The 15,885-nt window shown below is 41.8% G+C and overlaps 1 protein-coding gene across 1 annotated transcript; it reads left to right on the forward strand.

Moving 5' to 3' along the window:
- The first annotated feature begins 1,760 nt into the window (after positions 1-1,760).
- Positions 1,761-10,904, forward strand: ZC3HAV1L (ZC3HAV1 like). The gene is made up of 4 exons (XM_027101780.1): positions 1,761-2,461; positions 3,436-3,571; positions 7,755-8,013; positions 9,207-10,904. Exons 1-4 carry the CDS (start codon positions 2,079-2,081, stop codon positions 9,341-9,343), a joined length of 915 nt encoding a protein of 304 aa, XP_026957581.1. The 5' UTR covers positions 1,761-2,078; the 3' UTR covers positions 9,344-10,904.
- Positions 10,905-15,885: the final 4,981 nt, after the last annotated feature.

A 15,885-nucleotide genomic window follows, 5' to 3' on the forward strand; every position in this document is an offset into this window, starting at 1 on the left:
GATATGATTAAAGTGAAGGTAAAATTTGCCATTTGATATGGACTTCAATGTAAATAAAACAATGTATAGCCAACCCATTGCTGTCAAAAATACATACGTTCAAATATACAAAGTGGCATCAAACCAAGCATGAGCAGATGTTTGAGTTTTTCCACTTAGTTATTTGTTCCATTTGTTTATTTACTTTGCCGTAGCAGGCTCTCAATTTTTCAGAAATGTTTGATGTTGCTACTCCCCAAGGTTCTATCCTCCCATCTCTGTTCCTCACTTTATTTGTGCTGAGTGACCTTATCAACTCTCACAGCTCCAATTACTAGTACTCTGATGTCACTCAAATAGATAGTCTCTTCAATCTTTCTTAAGCTCTTGACTTGTAAATACACCTGCCCACTGAGCATCTTCTCTTGGATTGCCCACTGCAAACAACACCATAAAAATTGAGATGATAATCCCTCAACTCCTGTTTCTCTTCTGTTATTCCTTATCCTGTCCTGCTTTTCTAGAAATCCATTCTCATTACTGCCAGGGATCTTTCTAAAACACCTATCCTACATTAGAAGTGTTAAGGAAAGTTACAGTTACTTTTGTTAATTATGAAAATGATGTTAGGATTATGTAGGAAAATTTACCATTTTTAAAAGTCATGCCTACTGAAGTATTTAGGATTGAATTATCTAGAAATTGAAATTGAAACTTACAAGTTCTCAGCCAAAACAATCAGGCAAATAAAATAAGACGAAGTGTTAAGATTTTATAACACGAGGAAATAGATATATATGGGTGCTTATTTCACTGTCCTCTAATTTCCTGCTTGAAAAATTGTCTACTACAAATTTTTTTGAAAAACAAAAACAAAATAAAAAACACCTATCCTACAATATAGCCAGGCACTGTTTTTAAGTGTTGGGGATACAGCAAGGAATAAGACACACAAAATTCCTGCTTTCACACGTTTGAATCCTACAAATATATAAATAAGTAAGAAGAAAGACATGAGTGATAAGTTCCATGCAGAGACCTGGGTGCTACTTTAGGAAGGGCCTTGCTAAAGAGAAGACATTTAAGCTCAGAGATGAATGACAGAAAGGAGACATCTAGAAAGGGGTGCGGGAGAGCATTCTAGGCAGAGGGATCACTGTCACTTGCCAGCGGAAATTCCTTCAGTAGCTTCCCAAAGTCTTCCGTAAATCCAAATTTCTTAACACGGCAGAGAAGGTCTTCTGGCATCTGGAAGCTAAAGTGGCCTTCCTCTTTGGCTTCTTTATGTGACATTAACTCGTTTAATCCTCACAACCGCCCTGTTAAGACAGCAACTCGGCTAGTTGAGTTCCTCAATTATGTTTTATTCATCTTTATACTCTGTTGCTGCATTAGCGGTTGGCTCAAAAAATAGTCATTAAATCAGCGTGGTGTTGGGCAAAAAGATAGTTCCTTAGTAAATGTACAGGTCTAAACAGGTGCTGTCCAACAGAAATATAAAGTGAGCCATTTTACATTTTCTCATAGCTACATTAGAAGTAAAAGAAACAGATGAAATTATAATAATGTTTTATTTAAATATTATCAGTTTAACATCATGAATATGAAGTTTACACTCTGCATTCTAAAGTTTCCAAATCCGGTGTATGTGTATTTCACACTTGAAGCACGTTCCAACTCGCACTGGTCACATTTCAAATGCTCAAGTGTGGCTGGTGGCTAGGTCCTGAGGTCTTCCTCTCCCAGCTACCTAACGCCGTCCAGCTAGGCAACTTCTACCACATTCCCTGTTTCATCTTCTTTGTAGCCCTTACCAGTATCTCAGATTCCCCCCGACTCTACGAGCCCCTCCAGACGAGGACTTAACCTTGAAGGGTGCCTGGCGCAGAGCAGGCGCTCAATCAAGTCTGTCCCCGCCCGATCCGCGCCCAGGGTGGACCCAGGCCCCGGGTCCCGCCTCTCTGCGCCGCGGCCCGCGGGCGGCCGCCCCTCGCCCACCCTCCCCCCGGCCCGCCCCGGGAACGGGGTTTGTAGTCGTGGACGTGACTGGGAGGAGTCTGCCCGCCTCGGATTTCCGCACAAGGAGCCGGGCCGCGACCATGGCGGAGCCCACGGTATGCTCGTTCCTCACCAAGGTGCTGTGCGCCCACGGCGGCCGCATGTTCCTGCAGGATCTGCGCGGCCACGTGGAGCTCTCGGAGGCCCGGCTGCGGGACGTGCTGCGCCAGGCCGGGCCCGACCGCTTCCTGCTGCAGGAGGTGGAGGTGCGGGAGGACCCGTGGGACGCCGAGGCCGAGGTGGCGGCCGGCGAGGGCTGCGCGGGCGGCGGCGGCGGCGGCGGCGGCCCCTCGGCCTGGCGGGTTGTGGCTGTGTCCTCCGCGCGCCTCTGCGCTCGCTACCAGCGCGGCGAGTGCCAGGCCTGCGACCAGCTGCACCTCTGCCGCCGCCACATGATGGGCAAGTGCCCGAACCGCGACTGCTGGTGAGGCTGCGGACGGGTCGGGGCGGCGGGCGGGACGCGGCGGTCAGGGCGCACGGGCCGCGGGCCTGGCCTGGCCAGCCGGAAGCGGGACCCAGCTAAGCAGTAAGAAAAGGGGTCGTTGGTCCGGGCCTGACGCCCCCCTCCGGAAGGGCGGAAGGAAAGCCCCGGGAAGGGGCCTCTCAGGGTCCTTCGCTGGGAGGCCTCCCCGCGCTCCCAGCTGCGGAATGAGGCGGAAGATCGTCGGGACTTGGACTTCTCAACAGCTTCCCCCGCCCCACATTGCAGCTTCTCCCCCCCCCCCCCCCCCCCGAGATCTTCCACAGCACGGCCGGAATAAACAGGTTGGGACTTTTGCGTTCATTTCCACCAGTGGCCCTTTGGGGGCCATTTGAGGACCCCATGAGATTCATGGATCCTTTATCCAGAGATCGGCCCTTCCCACTTGAGCACAGTTTTACAGACGCGAGTCTGCTCTCTAGGTTTAGAAAGAGCGGTTTAGTTTGCCTCCCCCGCTCCAGGAAACTGAGGGCTGGATGATTTGGAAGAGGTCGTTAGAGGCGGCCTCCTAACTCCAGTCTTCCTCGGTTTCCTCTAGCCCCCCAAAGCGGAGTGGGGGGAGGAGGCATGCTTTCTGTTTAAGGTTGGTGGTTGGTGGGGTGCGCAGCCGCTTGGGGTGGAGAAGGCCCAGTGCGGTCCTCTGCAGAACCCACCCACGGGCACCCTCTGTCAAGGCAGATGACTGGGGGAGAGGTCCCTTTGGCCTTAAAGCATCCTCATTCAGAATTAAATGGCTCTGGGAGGGGAGTTGCTTCATCCCAGCTTTCTTATTATCAGAGCTTATTAGACTGTAGTATCCATGGTTTCATGGAAAATTGCGTAACTTCACCAGCAAGTTGAAAGTGACCCTAGGGAAGGGATTTGACAGTCTGGCCCCTCCTTCATCTGGGCCTCTGATCTAGACCTTTGTGTTCTAGGTCTACCTGCACCCTTTCTCATGATATCCACATACCTGTCAACATCCAAGTCCTGAAAAACCAGGGACTGTTTGGTCTCAATGAGGCCCAGCTTCGGATCCTTCTTTTGCAGAATGACCCCTGCCTTTTACCAGAGGTGAGTCACTAAGGAGTCACCCTCATATTGTCTGCACCTTGAAAAAAGTCAGGGGAGAACATCAACAATCTGCTTACAGAGGACAGCCTGAGGGGAAGGGGGGGTGGGTATGATACAGTGCTGGCCTTTCTGCAGTCTATGATTTTATTGGGCTTTTATACACAAGAAGTGTGGTATAGAAATAATAATAATGGCTACTGTTTTTTTTTGAGTTCTTACTGAATGCTGAGTAATTCGTATACCTTAGCTGATTAATAATAGCCTATGAGTGAGGTATGCCTGTCCCCATTTTACAGGGGAGGCAACTGAGGCTCGATTAAATAACTTGCCCAGGGTCACATAGAAAATGGCAGATTTGAATTTAGTTTTGTCTGATTACGAAGCCTGTGTTCTGTGAATTACCTGTTTATACTTTTGTTGACTTTTCTATCCAGGCGTTTGTCTTTTCCTGTTAATTCATAAGATGTCTTTAACGATACAGATCCCTTTTTTGGTCACATTTGTTACAAATATCCCCCCCATTTACTTTTTGGGGGCTTTAGATATTAATTTGAATTGTTTTGGAACTACATTATGTTGTTCCAAAGGTACCCATTATAACTGCTATAATGGCAGAATTAGCACATTTGTATCTGTTTAGCTATACACAAAGAATTTTTTAAACGGAAGGGTTGGAATCCCCAAAGAAAGTATTACGAGAGAGATCTTGGCAGGAAGGGAGAGGAGGATGCGGCAGCTATAGGGGGGCGGGGGGGGGGGGCGGTCTGTTTTGTCTCAGAGAGAAGGGGCAGTGCAACTTCTGTTTACCTTTAGTGTTGATGAGTTTTTTTGACTTATAGAAGCTTAACATTTTTCGGTTGTTAAACTTAATGCATTTTTTTCTTTATGGCTTCTACCCGAGTACCCTGGGTCCAGCCTCATCTTGTCATACTAGACTATGTCAGTGTTCTGTGAGCAGTTGATGGGTTAGCTGCATTTAAGATAGGAGCCTGCCTGCCTTCGGTCTAATCATCTGGAACTGGAGGTGTCTGGCATGTGGCACAAAACACGGCCACTTAGGCAGCAGGGACCTTGGACAAGCACAGTGGATGAGGCAGGAGTGGTACCTCACGTCTCGTGTGTGAAAATGCCTGGTGATTCCTTTCTGCCACACTCCTAAAGATTCAGTATGTAATATAGGTACAGTACACATAAAAAATCAATAAGGGGCAAGTATTGTGATATTGTGATTTATAATAAGAAATATATATTTGGTCTTTGTCTCTGCCCCTGGCACAGAGTTCCTAAGACCCTTGGAATTTCCTAAATTTTTTTTTTAACTTTTTATTTTATATTGGATTATAGTTGATTAACACTGTAGTGATAGTTTCAGGTGTACAGCAGAGTGATTCAATTATACATATACATGTATCTATTTTTTTCATATTGTTTTCCCATTTAGGTTGTTACATAATATTGAGCAGAGTTTCCTGTGCTATACAGTAGGTCCTTGTTGGTTATCCATTTTACTTTTTTTAAAAATTAATTAATTTATTTACTTATTAATTTCTGGCTGTGTTGGGTCTTCGTTGCTGCGCGTGGGCTTTCTCTAGTTGTGGTGAGCAGGGGCTGCTCTTCGTTGCGGTGAGCGGGCTTCTCACTGCAATGGCTTCTCCTGTTGCAGAGCACAGGCTCTAGGTGCGCGGGCTTCAGTAGTTGCAGCACCTGGGCTCAGTATTTGTGGTGTGCGGGCTTCAGTAGTTGTGGTACACAGGCTTAGTTGCTCCGTGGCATGTGGGATCTGCCTGCACCAGGGCTCGAACCCATGTCCCGTTGGCAGGCGGATTCTTAACCTCTGCATTACCAGGGAAGTCCCTGGTTATCCATTTTAAATATAACAGTGTGTACATTTCAAACGTGAGAGCGATAAAAAGTGACTTTTGTTATGTTCATGTGGTGACTTTTGGAAAGCCTCTAGGTAACCTAGGGATGGGAGCTGGTTTCCCTAATAACCAGTCATGTGATTAGAAGGTTGGAACTTTCAGTCCCACTCCCACCTCCTGGGAGGGAAAAGGGCCTAGAGATTGAGTTCAATTACCAATGGCCCGTGATTTAAACAATCATGCCTATGTAATGAAGCCTCCATAAAAAACCCAAAAGGATGGCTTTAGGAGAGCTTCCAGGTTGGTGAACATGTGGAGGTGCCGGGAGAGTGGCGCCCAGATAAAGCATGGAAGCTCCACACCCTTTCCCACATACCTTGCCCTATGCATCTCTTCCATCCAACTATTCCTGAGTTATATATCCTTTTGTAATAAACTGGGCATAGAGACTCAAACCATCATATCTTAAAATATAAACTACTTTCATTAAACTGTGTGATACTGGTTCCAGAATGTACAGGAGATCAAAGAAAACAGATCCTAGACCTAGCCCCCAAGTCAGAATAATCTATTGCTTCAAGATTTACTAGAGCTGAGCAATTAAGACCATATGTGCTTAATACTGTCTTGTAGAAGCCTTAACTTACACTCATTTTGTGAGTTTTTTTACATTTTTATTTTAATGCTTATATTTTTCAAAAAACTGTTCTGGCTTCCTGTTTCTTTTTTTCATTAATTGATTCTCACTTCTTTCCTTTTTCAGATGAGCTTTGGAATCATTCAAATTCCTAAAACTATTTTATAGGAATTCTTTGGGGGAGGTAGGAATTGCACTAAAATTATGGGTTCATTTTAGAAAATTGGCATCAAAATCACAGGCAGCATACCGTGTTTTGGCTTACTGATTGAAGTATAATCAATGTGCAGTATTATGTTGGTTTCATATGTGTGACGTTTAAATACATACGGAATGATCACCATGGTAAGTCTAATAATCATCTGTCTGCATACAAAGTTATTACAGTATTATTGACCATATTCTTTATGCTGTATATTATATCACCATGACTTTAAAAAAATTTTTTATTGGAGTATAGTTGATTTACAATGTTGTGTTAGATTCTGCTGTACAGCAAAGTGAATCAGTTTTACAGACACATATATCCACTCTTCTTTAGATTCTTTTCCCATGTAGGTCATTACGGAGTATTGAGTAGAGTTCCCTGTGCTATGCAGTAGGTCCTTATTAGTTATGTTTTATATATAGTAGTCTGTATATGTCAATCCCAATCTCCCAATTTATCCCTCCTCCTTTCCCCTCTGGTAACCATAAGTTGTTTTTTTTTTTTTACATCTGTGACTCTATTTCTGTTTTGTAAATAAGTTCATTTGTATCATGTTTTTAGATTCCACATATAAGCAGTATCATATGATATCTTTGTCTTACTTACTTCACTCAGTATGACAATCTCTGGATCCATACGTGTTGCTGCAGATGGCATTATTTCATTCTTTTTTTTTTATGGCTGAGTAATACTGCATTGCATGTATGTACCACATCTTCTTTACCCATTCCTCTGTTGATGGACATTTAGGTTGCTTCCATGTCCTGGCTATTGTAAATAGTGCTGCAATGAACACTGGGGTGCATGTATCTTTTCGAATTACGGTTTTCTCTGGATATATGCCTAGGAGTGGGATTGCTGGATCATATGGTAGCTCTAGTTTTAGTGTCCATACTGTTCTCCATAATGATTGTACCAATTTACATTCCCACCAACAGTGTAGGAGGGTTCCCTTTTCTCCACACCCTTTCCAGCATTTATTTGTAGATTTTTTGATGATGGCCATTCTGACAGGTATGAGGTGATACTTCATTGTAGTTTTCATTTGCATTTCTCTAATAATTCGTGATGTTGAGCATCTTTTCATGTGTCTCTTGGCCATCTGTATGTCTTCTTTGGAGAAGTGTCTATTTAGATCTTCTGCCCACTTTTTTTTTTTTTTTTGCGGTACGCGGGCCTCTCACTGTTGTGGCCTCTCCCGTTGCGGAGCACAGGCTCCGGACGCGCAGGCTCAGTGGCCATGGCTCACAGACCTAGCCGCTCCGCGGCATGTGGGATCCTCCCGGACTGGGGCATGAACCTGCGTCCCCTGCATTGGCAGGCGGACTCTCAACCACTGCGCCACCAGGGAAGCCCCCATAATGATTTTAATAGCCACTGATGATCAGAAGGTGCCATTTAGAGAAGCTGTCCTTTATTGGTTTAAGAGATACAGTGAAAATGAATGTCCTAAGTGTTGCTTCACTTCTGTACCAGGTCTGTTTGCTCTACAACAAAGGTGAAGCCCTGTATGGTTACTGCAACCTCAAGGATAAATGCAACAAGTTTCACGTGTGCAAGTCCTTTGTCAGGGGAGAGTGCAGGCTGCCGAAGTGCAAGCGGTCTCATCAGCTAATTCACGCTACATCCCTACAGCTGCTGCAGGACCAAGGATTGAATATTCCAAGTGTCGTTAATTTTCAGATAATTGCTACCTACAAGCACATGAAGCTGCACAAGATGCTTGAAAATAAAGGTGAGACTCTCAGAGGTAGACAAAACACTGTCAACAGTGTAGTGCTGAGCTGAGAGTGAGTCTGGGGAAAAAGCACTTCCTAGGTTAATTGCTGCTCTGTCCTTGGGGAAGCTTCATCAGTCAACATTCTATGATACGGAGCTGTGGTTCTAACCAAAGGAGGGAAGGGATGGAGTTTATTTTCAGCGCTGCCAGCTAATAGCCTCTGCCCAAGTGTTTGAACAGTGTAGCTCCTCGGTAAGTTGGGGGTCAGGAAGTAGGAAGAACAGTCTTAACCGCTTTGGTAGGTGAAAAGAGGAGGGAGGTGGGCTAGTGACTAGAATCTAGGTAAGGATAATGTAGGGACGGCTTTCTTTTATTAAATTGAGTTAAAGTTTTTTCTTAAATTTTTAGGAAATTTTAACCACATTACAGAAGAATTTGGAAAATAGAGAGTAAAAATAAAAATCACATATGACTCCACTCACTCTAATCCATAATAATTGGTACTATTTAATTACAGGCCCTTCAGTCCTGTTACTAGAAAATACTAGTCCAGTGGTGGTCAAAGTCTGCATTAGTTTAGTATCTTTCATTTTCACGTTCTACAACATCATAAATATCTTCTCATATTGCCACATAGTCTGTCCTTTTTTAAGGTCTATAAAGTGTGGCTTGGTTTTCTTAAATCACAATGCAAGAGTACTTATTCCATTAGATTTGCTTATAGCTGAAAATCAGTTTCATTGGGTGGTGGACTTTGGAGAATTGCTGATAGGAAAACCAGATCATCAAAGTCAGAGTCCCTAAGCTTTACTATGGAATTTTCTTGTGTTGGGATGGTAGTGGCCGACTATGAGTGGTGGTTTGAAGGTAGGGAGGGTTCTGCATGTACCAGTGTCAGAGGCTGTGTAGTTGTGTCCCTAAATGGTGGCAGGGACATTCTGCCCTGTACTGTGGGTAGGGCCTGTTATTCTCTTGATCTGGTCTTGTTTAGTGGGTCTCTCCTAGCTATGAAATGTGACTTTCTGCTTGCTGTTGAGATATATAAATATATATGTATATTTTACTCCGGAAGACACGAACTCTCCAAATACAAAGTGTTGGGAGTTTTATCGGTGATCTGATTAGCTGGGCTGATGATCCCAACGTAGAATGAAATTTAGAGTAAAGGGGTATGTCAGGAAACCTCATCTTTTTCTTCTTCTTTTTAGATAATTCAGCTTCTTCTGCTGAGCATTCCCAGGGCCTTGAGAAACAAGGAGTACACGTAGCTAGGGCTGCAGAGGCTGGTCCTCTGGTCTCTGGCCCTGCTGCGTCAGCCAAGAAGCCATGTGCAGGTAAACCTTAGAGGATGTCAGCGAAATAAGAAGAACGTTGTCCAATTGGAAGGTCTGAAAACAAAGCTTCTGTTGAGATTTAATTTGTAACCATTCACTCATTTAATCGTTTATTAATAATAGCCATAATGATACCTACCTCACAGGTTGTGGTGAGAATTAAAGAAGATGGAGAAGGAGAAAATGCCAGATTGGGAGGATAAAATTGGGGGTGCGTGGTTGAGGATGAGGTTAGACATTGAACAGGCAAAGGGAGAGTAAAACCTGAGAGTAGATGAGGTCAGTCCTGGGCAAATCCTGCAGTTCCTGAGAGCTTTCCCCGGGCTGGCCGGCCAGAGCTCTTAAAGGGGCAGGCTCCTGCGGACTTGTTCTGAGACCCAGCCAAGTGCTTTTCTGTACGCCCATATACATAGTTTTTACATTGTGGTATTCAGGGACTACATACACTTTATGCTCTTTTTTTTTTTTTTTGCTTAATATTCCATAAGCATCTCTCCATATTTGTTCACATTTATCATGTGTAATCATTTTCATGCACAGATACACTAATGTATCATCGTTTGCTTAACTAGTTCCATTATTCTGGGATATTTTGATTCTAACAAATTTTGAATATAACTCTTTTCTTAAAATCCACACAATATTAAGTTTTTACATTATTCTTTACTTTTGCTTCACGTATAGTTGCTGAATGATACTCTTGATTTTCATTTCTTTAAAAATACATGCGGGAATTCCCTGGTGGTCCAGTGGTTAGGACTCTGTGCTTCCATTGCAGGGGGCATGGGTTAAAAAAATATATATATATATATATATATATGCAAGTAAATATTCTTCCGTATGTCTTCTTTCCATGTGTCTTTATTTTGTGTAGTTTGTACATGCCCTTTAATTGCTGGGGCCCTCCTCTGTGCTGATGTGACTTGGCCTTTAATAGGCTCCTTAATTTTCGTAAAAGCATGTTGACTGGATATGATATGATATCCAACTCTCGTGGATCCATCCTTGGCCGACACTGCAGAGTATATAACTTACAGGTGCTCACCAGAGACTTCTACCTCACTCTGTGTACTCTCCATTTCTTTTACCAAAGTCTCAGATTCCTGTAGTATGAAGGATGCGTAGCTCATACATTCCTCTAAGTTGTATCCATTCTTTCTGTGATCAGGATGGACCATCAGAAATCTATATACCTCGCCCATTCCATACTGACTTCTCCCTTCCCCCCTTCTCTCTGCCCCTGCCCACCCAGCTGTCTCTTTTTAGTTGTACCTGGTGTTTATTTCCTTGTTTTCATCAAGGGGTACCACAGAGAAGCAGCTTTGTGAAATTCTTTCCTGTGTTTGTTGTATTAATAGCCACAAATGTTGGTGTGTAAAGTTTTTTTTTTTTTTTTTTAATTTAACTGTCTGGCAATAACATAACGTTTGAGAAATAGGGCCAACATAGTGAGCTTTTCATCAAGCTAAATTTATTTAACTTAGATTTTTTTTTTTTTTTTTTCGGTACGTGGGCCTCTCACCGTTGTGGCCTCTCCCGTGGCGGAGCACAGGCTCCGGACGCGCAGGCTCAGCGGCCACGGCTCACGGGCCCAGCCGCTCTGCTGCATGTGGCATCTTCCCGGACCGGGGCACGAACCCGTGTCCCCTGCATCGGCAGGCGGACTCTCAACCACTGCGCCACCAGGGAAGCCCCTAGAAAATTTTTAATCATGAAAACTTTTCTTTTCCATTGGGGGAGGTGTGCAAAACTGTCCTTTTTAAAGTGAGAAGGTGCTGTGTTTTCTCCTAATGGACAGTAAGAGCCACGCAACTTATGTTAAGCTCTTCATTTTGCTTGCCAACAACAGTATTTCTGAAAGCTCTTATGTTTTGCGTATTTGCTTCTTTTTTCTTAGTTACAATTTCTCCGGTGCTAATTAAAAAATTATCTTTATATTTTATTATTATTATTTACGTTTTATTCTTTTACTGTTATATTTCTTTTGTAAGCCATGTTAAATCCTTAATGGAAACAGTATAGTGTATAAATGCATATTCTTTACATTAAAAGACTTAGTAGATTTTTACATTATTGTGTTTTTTATTTATATATATATATATATATATATATATATATATTTTTTTTTTTTTTTTTTTTTGGCCGTTCGCGGACCTCTCACTACTGTGGCCTCTCCTGTTGCGGAGCACAGGCTCCGGACGCGCAGGCTCAGTGGCCATGGCTCACGGGCCCAGCCGCTCTGCGGCATGTGGGATCTTCCCGGACCACCGGGGCACGAACCCGTGTTCCCAGCATCGGCAAGCGGACTCTCAACCATTGTGCCACCAGGGAAGCCCCTCTTTTTATATATCTTATAATTATGCCTTTATATATGAAGTTGTTGACCCTTTGTAATCTTTGTTGCAATATTTTATTCAATTCTATAATATTGCATTTTAATCTTAGTTCCATTGGTATTCATCCTATAAAAACATTTTATGTAATCATACCTGTCTCTTATTTTAATTTGATGGTTCAGCTGTTAGAGAGTTATCAGATTAGAATTTCTTTGGCAGTTTATCAGGGCTTATGAGATGAAGCTGCACATCTGTAGGCTTCACAGATTCCAAATACCCTAAATTGAATAACTGACTTTCCTCCAGACTTGTTCCTCCTTTTGTTCTTTATTTTGGAGTGTCAGCACCAAATGACTTAAGCCAAAAACCTGCAAATTGTCCTATACTTTTCCTTTCTTCTTATTCCCTGTGTCAGATTGGTTACCCCGTGTTGCAGAATTTTCCACTTTAAAAATCTTGCAAATTTTTATCCTCTCTACCCCTTTCCATCCCCAACACACCGCCTTTTTCTAAACCCTCATCACCTCTTGCATTTAATTTACAGATTCATAACTCAGTGGTTTTCAAGTCTGTCTTGGGAGAGTTTTTTGTAGGAAGTGCGAGATGGACCCCTGTTCCACTTCAAGGATGGTACCCCCATTGTAATTTTTAATATAATAGGCTTTTGTGGATGTCATTGATCTGCTTACCACCCTTCTCTCCCCCTGCTGCCTGGTTGACCTTTTGAAATGCAGACCTAATCGTATTGCTTTTTTCTGCCATAACCTTCATTGGTCCCCATCACGGAGGATAGAAGTCATAAAACTCAAATCCCTACAGGGACTAGAAAGTTAAGATAAATGGATAAAGTGAGGTGGATGTGAGAGGAATGGGGGAATAGAGGAAGTGCCGTGGCAAACTGTCCCATCTAAAAGGGACAACTGCCTCTTGCTTCCACGTGGGAATGCGGGGCCCAATTTGACGTATCATCCAATTTGTCAAAAGCAGCCACAAATCCAGAAATTTTTAGGATAAATTTTCTGATTTTAAAATATTGACTTTTAATTGAGTTCTTAAAATGCAGCCCAATATTGCGTGTATTGACCTACTTGCAGTTTTGGGGATGTGCCGTTTTATCTTGTGACTCTATTTGCAAATGATGCTCCCTGTAAGTGCCACTCCTTCCCTCCTCCTGCCTCAAAACCTGGCAAAATTAGATTATTTAAAATGTCAGGTTAGCCTTTCCTGACCCCAAGACAGGCAGCTCTCCTAGTGTTCTCAAAGCTCTAGCACTTCGTACATTGCATTGCAATGCTTTTATTCCCCGGCTTTGAGCAAAAACATTATTTACTTTTTTGGTAATTATAACACTTGGTAGTTAAATAGTTTTTGCCGTATAATGAATTAAACTCTGCGTTTGAATCTGTTGATTCAGTATCATATTGCTCTCGTTGATTCTCTTTCTCCTCACATGTTTTTAGTATTCAAAGGATCTTTTTTCCCTGAGGAATGTGTTATATAAGGTAAACATCATTTTGATGCTTCGGTTTGAATTGTCTAGGTCTAAAATTAATTCTTTATGACTTATGTTTATGATACTAACTCTTTCCATCAAGGAATTAAGTCTTCATTATTGACGTATTTCTTGATTTCTTTCATTATAATTTGTTCATGTTTTTGTCTAGGTCATGAATATCCCTTATTGCATAAATTCTTTCTTGGCTAAATATATCTGTATTGCTACTAAGTATGGGAATCTCTATCTTCACAATGCTATTGATTTTCAAAATATTTGTCTTTAGGTGAGTTGTCTTTGTTCTAACAGTATTAGATGGCTTGTCTGGTTTTTTTTTTTTAAATATAAAATTGTAGCTGCAAAAATATTTGTCTTATGTATTTCTATTATATCTTTTTGTTAAATAAAACTGTAATAAGATATTTTTGGATATTTCCTCATTTAATATGAAGTTAATTATTGGTTTTAAACAAATATTCTCTATTATAATAAGGGAAATAACATCCTTTATTCTTGTTTATTAGAAGCTTTTGGTAGGAATTGGTATCTTTTGATATAATCATATAATGTTAATCATTTAAGTTACCTAATATGATTATATTCATGGTTTTCATGATACTAAAACATCCTTAAATTCTTGAGTAAGCTCCACTTGATAATGCCATGTATTCTTTTAATGTATTTTTTATCCTATTTGGTAACTTTCAAGTGTATGCATCTAAACATTCATAAATAAATTTCATTTATATGTTATATGTGTATGTAATAATTTCCTTTTTATTGCTATATTCTCAAAATATAAATTTTATTCTAGGTACTGTTTTGAATTTTTGTAAATTGATTTGTAATGTTATTATAATTTTTTTTTTTTTTTGCGGTACGCAGGCCTCTCACTGTTGTGGCCTCTCCCGTTGCGGAGCACAGGCTCCGGACGCGCAGGCTCAGCGGCCATGGCTTACGGGCCCAGCCGCTCCGTGGCATGTGGGATCTTCCCGGACCGGGGCATGAACCCGTGTCCCCAGCATCAACAGGCGGACTCTCAACCACTGCGCCACCAGGGAAGCCGTATTATAATTTCTATTAAATTTTCTTTACAGCTTTATTGAGATGTAACTGACATATAACATTGTGTAAGTTTAAGGTGTACAAGGTGATGATTTGATACATCTGTATACACACATATATTGCAAAGTGTTTACCACAATAAGGTTAGTTAGCACATCCATCCCCTCACATTCATTATTAGTTTTAAAATAGTGTATTATGTATCCTTGAATTACCCTTATTATTTAGGAATATTTTTCCAAAAGAATTTTTTTGGGGGGGGGCAAATACAATAATATTGTAGAAATTTTGGAGAATACAGGAATTAAGTATTAAGAAGGAAGTCATATAATCGCCCATAATATGACTGTGTAGAGACAATCACTGTTAGTAATGTAGGATATTTCTTTCAGTCTGTTTCCATGCACATATTCTTAAATATTGAGAGTATACTATAAATACAATTTCATATTATACTCTTCTGGATTGATATTGTTTTGTAAGTATTTACCCACATAATTGAAAGCATTCACAATTATATTTGATAGCTGCATTATAGTTTTTAATGTATCATTTATTAATCATAGTCCTATGGTTGGGCATTTATTATTTGCTACATTTTAGTACACTTGATTTTTTTTTTTTTATTTGGTTGCGCTGGATCTTAATTTTGGCAGGTGGGTTGCTTAGTTGCAGCTCGCCAGCTCCTTAGTTGCAGCATGCAGCCTTCTTAGTTGTGGCATGTGAACTCTTAGTTGCAGCATACATGTGGGATCTAGTTCCCTGACCAGGGATTGAACCCGGGCCCCCTGTATTGAGAGTGCGGAGTCTTAACCACTGTGCCACCAGGGAAGTCCCACACTTGAGTTTTTTAGAGTAGTTTTAGATTTATAACAAAATTAAGAGGCAGGTGCAGAGGTTTCTCATATACCCTCTGCTCCCACACATGCATAGCCTCTTCCATTATCAAGATCACTCACCAGAATGGTGTATTTTTTAGCAAGGATGCACCTACTTTGTTTTTTTTTAGATGTTTATTTTTAAAGATTAAAAAAAATTTATTATTTATTATTATTTTTTTAAGGCAAATCCATTTATTCATTATTTTTGGCTGCATTGGGTCTTTGTTGCTGCATGGAAGCTTTCTCTAGTTGTGGTGAGTGGGGGTTACTCTTCGTTGTCATGCACAGGCTTCTTATTGTGGTGGCTTCTCTTGTTGTGGAGCACAGGCTCTAGGCACACAGGCTTCAGTAGTTGCAGCACACGGGCTCAGTAGTTGCGGCGCGTGGGCTCTAGAGTGCAGGCTCAGTAGGTGTGGCACACGGGCTTAGTTGCTCCGCAGCATGTGGGATCTTCCTGGACCAGGGCTCAAACCCGTGTCCCCTGCATTGGCAGGCAGATTCTTAACCACTGCACCACCAGGGAAGTCCCAGGATGCACCTACACATCATTATCACCCAAAGTCCATAGTTTACCTTAGGGTTCACTCTTAGTGTTGTATATACTATGGGTTTGGATAAAAATATAATGACATATATCCATTATTCTAATATACAGAGTATTTTTACTACCTTAAAAAGTCTCTGTGCTCTGCCTATCATCTCCCCTCCCCTGCCCGGCAAACACTGATCTTTTTATTGTCTCTATAGTTTTGCCTTTTCCAGAATGTCATATGGTT

The sequence above is a fragment of the Aethalodelphis obliquidens genome, unplaced genomic scaffold, assembly GCF_003676395.1.
Source record: "Aethalodelphis obliquidens isolate GAN/ISIS:26980383/991018 unplaced genomic scaffold, ASM367639v1 scaffold5, whole genome shotgun sequence".
Lineage (NCBI taxonomy): Eukaryota > Metazoa > Chordata > Mammalia > Artiodactyla > Delphinidae > Aethalodelphis > Aethalodelphis obliquidens.